The 14,082-nt window shown below is 39.4% G+C and overlaps 1 protein-coding gene across 1 annotated transcript in view; it reads right to left on the bottom strand.

Annotated features, from left to right (window-relative positions):
* Window positions 1-14,082, bottom strand: part of si:ch211-186j3.6 (neural-cadherin) — a 488,562-nt gene that overhangs the window by 311,332 nt on the left and 163,148 nt on the right. Inside the window, exon 4 of the mRNA XM_049470897.1 lies at window positions 11,124-11,328. Within this exon, the coding sequence (XP_049326854.1) occupies window positions 11,124-11,328 (205 nt within the window). The remainder of the gene's footprint in view (window positions 1-11,123; window positions 11,329-14,082) is intronic.

Raw genomic sequence — 14,082 nt, 5'->3', positions numbered from 1 at the left:
AGCGCTTTTACATTTCATGTGTTTCTGAAAAGGTTTAGCAGGAGAAAACTCTTTGTTCGGGAGAAAAGAGAGACAGAATGAGACTCAGGAAGATAAAAAGAGAGAAAGAGAGAAATAGAGGAAGAGAGGAAGAGTAAGAGACGGAGAGAAAAGCTCTCGTTGGAAATAAAGCTTTCTGGCAGTTGCTAAGTAACTTTCAAAACTGGAGAGATCAAAATAGACCGAGCTCCTGCAGAAGTGGTCAAACGTCCAATGACAGGCCACTGTCTGAACCATTACTCCTATTTCTACCTCTAACAAGGCCCATAACTCCAAATCAAACAGCAGAAAGCAACCCTGAAAGAGGATGGAGGGGAAGAGCGAGGCTTCCAGCACCTCTCCGCTCCCCGTGGTAAATAGAAAAAGGCTTATTTTCTCTTTTTTCTTTCCAGGTGGAGAAGTGATGAAGAAAGACTGTACGAATCAGAGGAGAGAGAGAGAAAGAGAGAGAGAGAGTCTATCTGCTCTCATAAAGTCTGGGAGTGTAGTCCACCTCAGGGCCAGCTCAGGTAACCTCCAGCACTGAGAAACTTTACTTCAGACCAGCCTGAACCACAGGGAGCTCCAACAAATCAACCCACCAAGCACCCGACTCACCAAGAGCACCGGGAGCAGCTCCAGGATCAGGGTATAAAACATTCAGTGATCTTATACTAAAAAAGTTGACATTTGCTGTTGCGCCAAATGTGACAAGACTATTCTGCGGTCAAAACATAAAGGAGGTTCTAAGGCAGTGTTTTAAGTTTATAAACCTGTTTTTTAAATTATTTGGTTTGGTTTGTTGATTGGATTGGATTAGATTGGACTGATTTTGATTGGATTGGGATGGATTGGATTGACTTAACTTGGGATCGGTTTGATTTGTTTAGCTTGGTTTAATTTTGTTTGGATTCTAGTTTGACTTGGGCTTGGTTTGATTTTGATTGGCTTGGGTTGAATTGGTTTAGTTTGACTTGGGCTTGGTTTGATTTCAATTCGATTGGGATATATTAATTTGGCTCTACTTGGGTTTGGTTTGATGTAGATTTTGATTGGATTGGGCTGTATTGGTTTTGCTTGACGTGGGCTTGGTTTGATTTTGATTGGATTAGATTGGTTTGGCTTGACTTGGGCTTGGTTTGATTTTAATTTTGACTGGATTGGATTGGTTTGTTTTTTTTAGCTTGATTTGATTTTAATTGGATTGTAGCTTGACTTGGGCTTGGTTTGATTTTGATTGGATTGGGATAGATTTGGCTCGACTTGAGTTTGGTTTGATTTAGATTTTGATTGGATTGGGCTGTATTGGTTTTGCTTGACGTGGGCTTGGTTCAATTTTGATTGGATTAGATTGGTTTGGCTTGACTTGGGCCTAGTATAATTTTGGATTGGATTGGATTGATTTGGGCTTGGTTTGATTTCGATTGGATTAGGTTGGATTGGATTGGTTTAACTTGACTTGAGCTTGGTTTGATTTTGATTGGATTAGATTGGTTTGGCTTGACTTGGGCTTGGTTTGATTTTGATTTTGTTTGAATTGGTTTGGTTTGGCTTGGCTTGCCTTGGTTGGTTTAGGTTTAAGCTTGACTTGACCACATTGTGTTGTGTTGAGTTGAGTTGGTTTGAATTGTTTTTGTCTGGCCCGGTTTTTGTTGGGCCAGATTGAGATCACACTACAAATTACCGCTCTATTGTTTATTTGTAACCAGACAAAGACGACCATAAGTTATCTTCCGATTGCTGTATTTACACCTTTCCAAAATAATCAGACAGTAGTGTAAAAGATTAAAATATTATATAAATGTGGTTTAAGAGATTGGATTTGTTTCTGTTTTAAAGGTGTCTCAGACCAACCCTGGAAGTCATGTCAATCTTTGCAACGTCACCAGACATTTATATCCACTCATACAAGACCATATTTTAAATCACTGGCGTAAATTGGTTTGCATTGTTTGGCTCTGACCATTTTTGTTGAAGGGCGGGACAAAAACTAAAAACTCTTTATTAAACTATAAGGAAGGCGACCTCAGTTCCCCTAGATTGGAGACATTGTTTTCTCAAAAACAACATTTTTCTGAAGGTCCAGGAAACGATGGCCATCAGGTCTCCTCAACAATCCACCATCAAGTCCATTATCATCATGTTTGCGTGTTCTGTTGCGTATTGGATGTGACACTGCAAATTTAGAGACGAGGGCAGGACTGTGTTTGGCCTGGAGCGTCTCGATGTCCTGGACGTCTTTTTTGGCAGGTAATGTCCACTGTTTTCGTAAACAGGAAAGATGGAAACATGGCTGGAGGCGTGATGGACTGATGAACCCAGGACAGAGAGGAGGGCGAGCCGGGTGACGGAAAAGCTGAGGTGGATGGGAATGAAAAAATAGCTTTTTCTTGTGTTTTTCTCTCTCTCTTTTTCCCTGTCTGTTTCTCTCTCTCTTTTATCCCGAGCCTTCAGTTGACAGGATTTGACAGAACTGAGGAGCATCTGTCAGTCTTTTGGCTCTTTTGTCTCTTACTGAAGCCTTTAAGGCCTCGTTCGCAGCGGAGTGCGCCGAGTCACGCCATTGTTTTCAGACAAAAAGAGACGTGACTGTGTGATTATCAATTTACACCAATTTACACAGATTTACACTAAATGTGACCCCTTATCTAATGCTGTGAGTGTAACAATGTTATAGTAGAAACTTATCGTATCGTCTCCCAGAACCTTTTCCATGTCCCATAGCAGCTAATGCTTCATTACTCTGTAGGTAGAAGTATAGATACTCAGGTTTAATAAAATACTTTTTTAGAAGTTGAAAAAGAATTAACTAAAGCTTTTCACTCTTTAAGTAAAAGTGTAAAAGTACTGGTTTCAAAACTACTTAAAGTAATATAAGGGGGAGAAATGTAAGGGGAAAAATATCATTAAAACTACCATAAAATACCATTAAGTATATATATATATATATATATTTAGCTAAAAGCCATAATGACTATAATGTTTTATTAAAATGTTAATGTTCATTTTGTTTGCATGGACAACTATAGCCAGAGCCGCTGGTCACGGTTATTACCATCGAGAAACTTTTCTTATATCTTTTTATCTCTCTCTCTCTCTCTCTCTCTCTCTCTCTGTTGCCAGTTGATTGGTATGGTTTGACAGTTGGTTGTCATGTCTAAGTGGTTGCTGTGTTGCTGCTAAGTTGTTGGCTGCTATGGTATGCTAGGTAGTTGCTATGATTGCCCAAGTGGTTTCCATGGTGCTGCTAAATAGTTGCTTTGATTTTTCAGGTGGATTCTATGCCAAAGTGTTTCCTATGATATTACAGGTGCTTGCTAAGTGGTTAATAGGTGATTGCTATTGTGTGACAGTTGGTTGTCATGGTGTTACTAAGTGGCTGCAATGGTGTCACCATGAATTTCCAGACTGTGGATGGGGTGTTGCACACAGTAACTTTGCTTTGTGGTTGCTATGGTATCCCAGGTGATTAATATTGTGTTGCTAGATAGTTGTTATGAGTTCCCAGGTAGCTGCTATGATGTTGCTGAATAGTTGCTATGGTATCCCAGGTGGTCACTATTGTTAGCTAGGTAGCTGCTATGATTAATCAAGTGGTTTCCATGGTGCTGCAAAATATGCTATAATTTTTGCTATAAAGGGTTTAAAGTTTTTTTTTTTTTGTTTAATGATATTGCAGGTGCTTGCTAAGTGGTTACTAGGTGATTGCTATTGTGTGACAGTTGGCCACTATGGTGTTGCCATGATTTCAAAGGCTGTTGCTATGGTGTTGCTAAGTGGTTGCCACAGTGTTGCTATGTGGATCCTATGGTATATTGTGTTTCTAGGTAGTTGTTATCATTTCGCAGATAGCTGCTATGATGTTGCTAAATAGTTGCTATGGTATCCCGGGTGGATGCTTGGTGATTGCACCCACCACTTTATCAGGAACGAAGAATAGGAAATTGGGGAACTGTGCCAATATTAAAAAACGTGGAAATCTGGCACAAAATTCTAGGTGGTTGCTTTGGTGTTTCTGAGTGGTTACTATGGTGTGGTGTAGCCAGATGCCGCCATCACGCCTGTACCATTGACTGCACTCGCTGTGCAACATCTCTCTCTCTCTCTCCCTCACTCTCTCTCTCTCTCTCTCTCTCTCCCTCACTCTCTCTCTTTCTCTTTCACCCCGAGTCTTCAGTTGACAAGATTTGACAGAACTGAGGAGCATCTGCCAGTCTTTTGGCTGTCTCTTACCGCAGTCATCACGGCCTCTCTCTCGGCCGAGTGCGCCGTGTCACGCCATTGTTTTGAGACATCGCTCCAGAGCCGGCTGCCTCGCCTCGGGCCAGGCAAGATCTATGGATCACTGAGCAGCACAGATCACGCCTCGACACGGCGAGATTGGATCCTCGAGGGTCGTGTTATTGCGAGAGGCATGGGTGAGACCATCAGGCGGCGCCTTAAAATAAATCTTCATTCTCGCACTTTCCCCGGCGCCGCTCTCTCTAATTCACTCATCCATTCGGCCCGAGTGACAATTACTTGGCGTGGAGGCGAACGGCGTCAACAATGCGTCCCGCCATACATCCTAATTATACTGTAGGCGAGGCGACGTTCAGGATACACAACTACGCTCCAGCTTTAATCACTGTACTCTTAAAACACCGCAATTAACCTCATTATCGACGGAGCCGACAGCAGAGGATTTATGAAAGGTGTGGTAATTGGACAGGAATCGCTCTGCTTTCTTAAATAATGGGATTTTAATGTGTTACATATTTGACGTGTGACATCACAAAGCATCGGGCTTCAGATAATTCTTCTTTACAGCTCCCTAATGGATAGACAAGAGCTGGAAAACTGCATAAAAAAAAGGTTTTCTAAGAAGAAAAGAGGTATTCCGGCTGCAGGAGTCAGTTTCAACCCAGCATCCACCTGGGATACCATAGCAACTATTCAGCAACACAATTAGCAACACAATATTAACCACCTGGGAAACCATAGCAGCCACTTAGCAACACCATGACAGCCAACTGTCACACAATAGCAATGGCCTGGTAACTACTTAGCAATTAAACACTTCAACACAGAAACCACCTGAAAAAATCATAGCAACTATTTAGCAGCACCATGGCAACCACCAGTGACATCATAGAGGCTACCTGGGAAATCATAACAACTACATAGCAACACAATATTAATCACCTGGGATACCATAGAAGCCATATAGCAACACTGTTGCAACCCCATAGCAACAACCTGGGTGATCATAGCAGCTACCTTGCAACTCCATGACATCCAACTGTCACACCATGCCGATCACCTAGCGATCACATAGCAACCAACAGGGAACCACTTAGCAGCCACCTATGATATTATATAAAACATTAAGCAGAACCATAGAAACCACCTGGAAAATCCTAACAATTATTTAGCAGCAAAATAGCAACCACTTATCACTCTGTTGCAATCACCTAGCGACACCATAACAGCCATCTAGTAACCACTTGGCAAGCACCTGTGATATCAAATAAACCACTTAGCATCACCAAAGTGGCAACTTAAAAATCATAGCAACTATTTAGCAGCCCATATAAATATTATCAAGACCGCTTAATAACACTGTGAAAACTACCTGCTAACCCTTGGCAACCACCTAAAATCACATTAGCACTATCATAGCAACCACCTGGATGACAATGTCAACCGCATAGCAACACTATTAGCTATTTAATGTGGAAGTGGAATCCAAATTGGCTGCACAATCATTCTTTACTTCCCTCAGGTTATACGTAAATCTTGTTTTTAAACGTTGCAATTCAATAAAAAGCTAGAGGATTGAGCTTTATCTCAGGTTATCGGTTATCTAACAACTGATACATTTTTACTGTACATTTTTGTTTTCTTTTTATGTTTTGTTTAGATTTTTTGAAATTATGTTATTTTTTGTTTTAATTGGTTTATTTTAATATGTCACAGTCACAACTTTTTTTTAATTTTGCTTGATATTATTATTTTACTTGCCCTTTTTTTGCAGTTTTCTATTGTCTTATCTTAATTCTTAATTTGACTTTACTTTCACTGTGTTTTTGTCCTTTTTCCATTTTCCTTTTTATTCTGATTACCTCTCTGTATGTACATCACTTTGGGCTGAAGTTTATTGTATAAAAGGTGCTTTATAGGTGCTTCATAAATAAGGTTTATTATTTATTTTTATGATTATTGTTATCTGTGTGATCGTGTGCTGTTCTTTAAGATAGCAGCTTCAGATCTTTCACAGGATAAAAGCTCCTAAAAGAGATTCTAATAGTGAGAAATCAATAACGGCTCTTAAAAGAAATTAGCCGTGGCATGTGGCTTATTTTATATAGGTTTTTTTTTGTGAAGCAGTTTGAGAGCAGTTGGGCTGGAAGGCTCCGTCTGAAGTGTGCTTTCGTTTTTCGTTCTTTCTTTCTTTCTCTCTTTCTATTGATGAGGTTCATCTGAATGAGTGAGACATCAGAGTGTTCAGGGAGTGACATGAGAGCTTCCAGGAGAGCTCTGAATCTCCTAAAGCTCTGCAGAGAAACAATCCAGCATACTGTTTTCAGACTCATCTGAGGGGAACGATGAGAAAGTCTTTTTTCTGTAAATGTTCGTGATAATTATGGATTGATAGAGGGTAAAGTCTCTCGAGAGCTGTAATTACATCCTGAAAAAACTGAAGCTTTCATGTGCATTGAATGGGCAAGGTTAAACCAGCAGAGAGAAAAGCAGTGAAACGCTTGATTAGGGTATTTTATTTTCTGTTAACTAGCTGATAGACAAGAGGAGGATGGTGGTGTGGCTGTCTGATCATGAATGTACGCCAATGTACGCCAATTTACGCCAATTTACACCAATTTACACCAATTTACACCAATTTACGCCAATTTTCACCAGTTTAGTAGGACTGTGTATTGGCCAAAACTTGTCAAAAGTCCACCAATCACCTAGCATCCACCAATCACCTAGAATCCACCAATCACTAAGCATCCACCTTGGGATACCATAGCAACTATTCAGCAACATTATCAGCTACCTGGGAAATCATAACAACAACCTAGCAACACAATATTAACCACCTGGGATACCACAGTAGCCACATAGCAACACTGTGGAAACCGCTTAGCCACACCATAGCAACAGCCTTGGGAAATCAGGGCAACATCATAGTGGCCACTTAGCAAGCACCTGTGATATCATAGAAAACACTTCAACATAGAGACCACCTAGAAAATCATAGCAACTCTTTATTAAGCACCATGGCAACCACACAGGTAAATCATAGCAGCTACCTAGCAACACCATAGCAACCACCTGGGATACCACTTAGCAATCACCTTTAATACCATAGAAAAAACTTAGCCGCATCATAGAAACCACCTGGAAAATCCTAACAATTATTTAGCAGCACCATAGCAACCACCTGTCACTCTGTTGCAATCACCTAGCAACACCATAAATGCATTTACACCAATTTACGGCAATTTAAGCCAATTTACACCAATTATTTTTTCCAGGTTAGTAGGACTGTGTATTGGCCAAAACTTGTCAAAAGTTTAAGCACCCCTAAATTCAGATGTTTTTCATACGTTTTGCACCAGGAGTAAAGCAGCATAAAGTTATCCAAAAGCAGTGTGTAAGACTGGTGGAGGAGAACATGATGCCAAGATTCATGAAAACTGTGATTATATTGATTTCTGAACTCTTAAAACTGTATTAATCAGAACTTGTTCTCTGCATCTTTTTTGTTAAATCAGTCATTTCTCATTTCCTGTAAATAAATGCTCTAAATGACTCTAATATTTTTATTTGGAATTTGCGAGAAATGTTGTCTGTAGTTTATAGAATAAAAAAACAACAATAATTTTACTAAAACATAAACCTATAAATAGCAAAATTACAAAAACGATTCCAAAACTTTCTCTTAAGTTTGAAACTGAAGATTCTCAAGCAAAAGTTCCTGAAGCAGATGGTAATTTAAACCTTACATACTGCTGCAAGCCAAGAAGCCATTAAGGAACCTATTTGATAAAAACTGCTGGCAGAATTATCAGCTATTTTTATTTACTTTCTCTAAGTAAACTGTTCAACACTCAATTAAAAAAGGTGACAGCACAAACAGCGGATCTGCCTGCTGTGACAAAATCACAATCACAAGTGTTTTCAGCTCAGCTGGTGTGAAGCAAAAAGCCAAAACATCATAATGGTACCCTCCTCACACTGTTAGTGCAGAGCAGTAGATGTTTGCAGTTTAATTAACAGACCAACAAGACCAAAAACCATATAACCACTCCCACACCCCTGAGAGGAGGAGGTGCTCCAGTCCCAAACAAATAATGCCATATCCGTCCCTACTTTATGTTAAACCTCCTTATATTCCATTTATTTTCTAGCTCCACCCCAGACAGGTTTAACCAATGAGCAAAAATATTCTTCTCACCTGGTCTGTTGTAATGCATTTTGGTGCACTTGGGTTTTGAAGCCAGAGCAGATCAAACCAAACTGATCCAAACCAAAGCAGGCAAAATTAAACCCAAACCAAACAGAGAAGACCACAACAAACCAAACCCACCCAACCAATCCAAAACCAGACCAAATTAAATCTAAACTAAACCTAACAAGACAAAATCAAACTAAACTAAACCAGACCAGAGAAGACCAACCCAAACCAAACCCATCCCATCCCTTCGAAACCCATCCCAAACAAAACAAAACCAAATTAAACCAACCCCATCCCAACCTAACCCATCCCATCCCATCTCAAACCCAAGTCAAGCCAAGCCGTGCCAAACCAAACCAAACCAAAGCAAACCAAACCAAACCCAACAAATCCCATCCCATCAAAACCCACTCCGAACAAAACCAAACCAAACTAAACCAAACCAAACCAAACCCATCCCATCCCATCCCATCCCAACCCAACCCAACTTAATCCAACCCATCCCATCCTATCCCATCCCATCTCAAACACAAGTCAAGCCAAGCTTTGCCAAACCCAACAAATCCCTTCCCAGACCACATCAAACCCAACCCAAACCTTGCCAACACAACTTAACCCATCCCATCTTATCCCAACACAACCTAACCGATCTTATCCCAAACCATCCCAACACAACTCAATCCATCCCATTTTATCCCAGCCCAACCCAACCCTACCAATCCCAAACCCAAGACAAACCAAAGCCAAGCCAAGCCAAGCCAACCCATCCCAAACCAAACTAAACTAAAACAGACCAGACAAATGTTCAAAGTGTGAAAACCCTAATATTGAAGTGGTTGACCTTGTGGCACAACTACTGATCTGACCAATCAAGGGTCACATACTTAACAGCTCACATGCTTACGTAGATGCCATTTGTGTTACTGGAAGCTTCTAATAGTGGCTTCCACCTCCCACAGTGGAGGAACATCGAAACATTGATTGAATTGGAAATACTGCTGCTCTGTTAGACCAATTGAAAGAATAAAATTGGGTGTGAAAAGGCTTCAAGGTCCTGGATCAGCTGACCTGATCTCTTGTAACAGAATTGGGCACTTAATGTTCACTTTTCCCCCGAGCACCTTCATCTTCTTACAGTTAGCAGGCAGGAATTGGCAGCGACTGAATAGAAAATTGAATAGAAAATGGTGTTAAAAAGCCACTATTCCAGCAAAGCTTCCTAACCAGGAGAGCAGAAGCTACTGCAGCAGATCTGCCTGATTTAATCTTTGCTCTTGTTCTTTCTGGAGAGAAGACCTCCTGACCCAGGCTGCTCACCTCAGCGCCGCTGCTCAAAGCAAACTAAACTAAACCAAGCAAAACCCAAACAAACCAGAAAAAATCAAACAACCTCAAAGCAAACTAACATAAACTATACAACGCCAAATCGAAACCAAACAAACCCCAAACCAGATTAGACCAAACCCAACTAATCCAAATCAAAGCAGACCAATTTAAACACAAACCAGAGAATACCACACCAGACCAAACCCATCCAACCAAACCAAAACTAGACAAGATCAAATCAAATTATACCAAACCTGACAAAATCAAACAAAACTAAACCAGACCAGAGAAGAACACACAAAACCAAACCAAAACTAGACAAAATCAAACTAAACTAAACCAGATCAGAGAAGACCACACAAAACCAAACCAAACTCATTCCATTCCAAACCAAACCCAACCCAAAACAGACCAGAGCAGAGCAGACCAGACTAGACCACACCACACCACACCAAACCCAACCCAACCCAACCCAACCCAAACCAAACCAAACCAAACCAAACCAAACCAAACCAAAAATAAACCAGACCAGACCAAACCCATCCAATCAAACAAAAACTAGACAAGATCAAATTAAACTAAACCAAATCAGACAAAATCAAACTAAACTAAACCAGACCAGAGAAGACCACACAAAACCAAACCAAACCAAACCAAGCCCAACTCATTCCATCCCATTCCAAGCCAAACCAAACATGAGAAGACCACACCAGACCAAACCAAAACTAGACAAAATCAAACTAAACTAAACCAGATCAGAGAAGACCACACAAAACCAAACCCATTCCATTCCAAACCAAACCCAAAACAGACCAGAGCATAGCAGACAAGATCACACCACACCAAACCAAACCAAACCAAACCAAAATAAACCAAAATAAACCAGACCAGACCAAACCAAACCACACCAGACCAAAACTAGACAATATGAAATCAAACTAAACCAAACCAGACAAAATCAAACTAAACTAAACCAGACCAGAGAAGACCACACCGAACCAAACCCAACCCAACCCAACCCAACCTAAACCCAACCCAACCTAAACCAAACCAAACCAAACCAAACCAAACCCATCTGAAACTAAACTAAACTACAGTAAACTAAACACAACTTAACTCATGCCAAACTAAACTAAACTAAACTAAACTAAACTAAACTAAACCAGACCAGAGCACATCAATCATTCCTTTTGGCAGGAATTGGCAGCGACTGAATAGAAAACTGAATAGAAAACGGTGTTAAAGAGCTGCTTTAACCAGGAAACAGAAGCTCCTGCAGCAGATCTGCTGGATCTGATCTTTGCTCTGGTTGATTCTGGAGAGAAGGGCTGCTCACCTCGGCGGCGCTGCTGAGGCTGTCCTTGCTCTCGCTGGCTCTCACCAGCAGCAGGTAGCGGTGCTGGTCCGTCTCGTAGTCGATGTCGCGGGTCAGGCTGATCTCGCCCGTCTCCTGCTGGATGCTGAACAGGCTGCTGGGATTGATCAGCAGGCTGTAGCTGATCGGCTGCTTCTGGAAGGACAGGGCTGGAGTCACCATGAAGCTGGATGGAGGGAAAGAAGAGAGATGGAAGGTGTTACAGGAGGGTCAGAAACGATAAATCACAGTGAGAAAAAAGTGTGTCTTGTAAAAAATCTGAAATGATGACAGTCCAAAGACAAAAGCTGATTGGTCATAAATATTTTATTGCATTGATTCAAGTAGAACAGATTGAAGCGTTTGGATCACACTTTTTACCGGCCTCTATATATAAAACCCCAAATTCAAGAAAGTTCTTATAGTACTTGTTTTTGATTGCATTCTGAATATTTTTATTTTTTTAATTTTATATCCTACAGCAACAGTATAGATGGCTGTGGGTTCACTATTTGGCAAACAACAGGTCATTGTCGCCCTTTCTATGTATGTGTTATAACTGATTATTAATGGGTTTTAAGGCATTTACAACCTAATTAGTAACCATTAATAAACTAATTGTAAACCATTTATAAACCCTTTATAAAGGTAGTCTTATTTTAAAGTGGTTCCATTCATTTTTCTCCCTATATCATAGATTAGGAGTTAGGAATATTTTATAGTTTAATCACTGATTTTCTTTCTTTTAAATTTTGTTTTATTGTACAAGACTTTGATTGACACTTGATGTCTTTTACATATGTTTCATAAAAAAAAATTGACTTGACTTGATTTGACTTCCCTGGGGCGGTCCTGATGAGTGCCAGTTTCATCAGTATAATTTTGATGAATTTTGATGGTCTGTGCAGTGACTTCAATTAAGAATTCTTTTATGAAAAGTTCTTGAAATTCTTTTTGCACTGAATGACCTTTTAAGAAATTTTTTTTCTTTACTTAGTTGAGTAGTTCTTGACACAGACGTTCCTGGTTAGGTATCTGCTCCTCTAATGAAGAAGTGGACTAAATGTAATGTGGTCAACGGTATTCTGTATTTGATGGTGTTTTTGAAGCAACAAATTCAAAGTTGCATTAAATCCTTCTATATACAGTACCAGTCAAACATTTGGACACACCTTCTCAACGATTTTATTCACTTTTTTCTTACTTTGTAGTAACTCAAAAGTGTTAAACAAGCAAAAATACTCTGCTGTGAAGCATTTAGATGCTCTGATCTTAGCTGTTAACTTTTTTGAGACTGGTAACTCTGAACTAATAAACTTATCCTGTACAACAGAGGAAGCTCTTGCTCTTCCTTCCCTGGGGCGGTCCTGATGAGAGCCAGTTTCATCAGTACAATGTTTTAATGGCCTTACAGTGACCACACTTGAGAATACTTTCTTGAAAAGTTCTTGAATTTTTTTCTTTTTTAGATTGTCAGGATTTTCTTTCTTAAAGTATTTGTCTTTATTTAGTTGAGTTGTTGTTGCTTCTCATAATATGGATTAGAACATTACTCAAATATTCACTATTCACTGTATACAGTGATGTCAGCAATGCGTAACTCTTTTTTTCAGTAACAAGCAATTTAAAGTAGAACTTCCTCTAATATTACAGCATTAAACTGCACAGATATGAAATACAATAATTGCTATGGATAAGAGGAAGGTTCCTATTATGAGAAATTCTAAATGGCTAAGTACTGTGCACTATTTATATGAGAGTAAATTGTATTATATCAAAAGAATCCAATATTTTTTTTTCACAACCTACCTGGCATAATTAATATTTAAATGGTAGTATATATATATATAAATTATGGCTGCGCATTGCAAAGCAACTGCCTACCAACCCCTTAGCAACCCCCTAGCAACTCCTTGGCAACCACCATGGATACCATAGCAGCACCTTAGCAACTACCTAGCAACACATTAGCAACCACTCAGAAACTACATAGCAATCAACTAGGACATCCTAGCAAAAACTTAGCAACAAACTAGTAACACACTCTAAGAAATATAAGTACAGATTTGTACTTAAAAGAGTACAAAGCTTGTCGCTGGGGCTGTACCTTATATTGAGGTTCAAAAAAGTACCTTTCAGTGAAAGTCCTTTTTTGTACCCATGGTTTTTGTGCCAGTAAAGATTATAAAAATTATAAACATTGTCATCAACTAAAAATGGCTCAAAAACTTGATGATCCAAAATTGTCTGGCTTTCAAATAAAAAATGTGCTGTTAAAATATATATTGTTCATTAGTACAGTGATGCAGAATACTGAATGTACCCTTTGGCTGGTTAAATGGTACAAATCTGTACTTATTGCTGTTAGAAATGACTTTGTACTTCAGAGGGAACAAATCTGACCCTGTAAAGACCAGTATTGTACCTTTGAGGGTACAATTATGAAGAGTGTACCTTTGAGTACAAAAAAGTACTCATATCGTACCTCTGTTTTTTAGAGTGCAGCTTAGCAACTGCTTAGCAACCATAACCACAGGAACCATAACCAAACACATTCAAAGTAACTATGCCATCACTGACCATATATACCAACTTTCACTACTTTACTTTAACTGATGCTCTCAAGCACTTTATTAAGAGACAAAAAATTCAAGTAGTTAATTAACTCTTGATGAGTTCAGCACAGCTGTTAACTGAAAGGTTAACTGAATTCCAGGTGACTCTACCTCATAAAGCTGACTGAGAAAATCTTATCCAGCAGAGATGTTCAAAGGAAGAGATGCTAGTTTACAATTTTCTTATGTAATTTTTATTCTTATATCATATATTTGACTGATGGTCAATGGGATTCAGATTCTGATTAATACTGTATATTTTATTAGTAGATTTTACAGTACAGCTCTGTAGTGATGTGTCCATGAAGAGTGATGATTCAATAGAG

Source organism: Astyanax mexicanus, chromosome 23 (genome assembly GCF_023375975.1).
Source record: "Astyanax mexicanus isolate ESR-SI-001 chromosome 23, AstMex3_surface, whole genome shotgun sequence".
Classification (NCBI taxonomy): domain Eukaryota; kingdom Metazoa; phylum Chordata; class Actinopteri; order Characiformes; family Acestrorhamphidae; genus Astyanax; species Astyanax mexicanus.
This window is presented reverse-complemented; position numbering and strand designations above follow the sequence as displayed.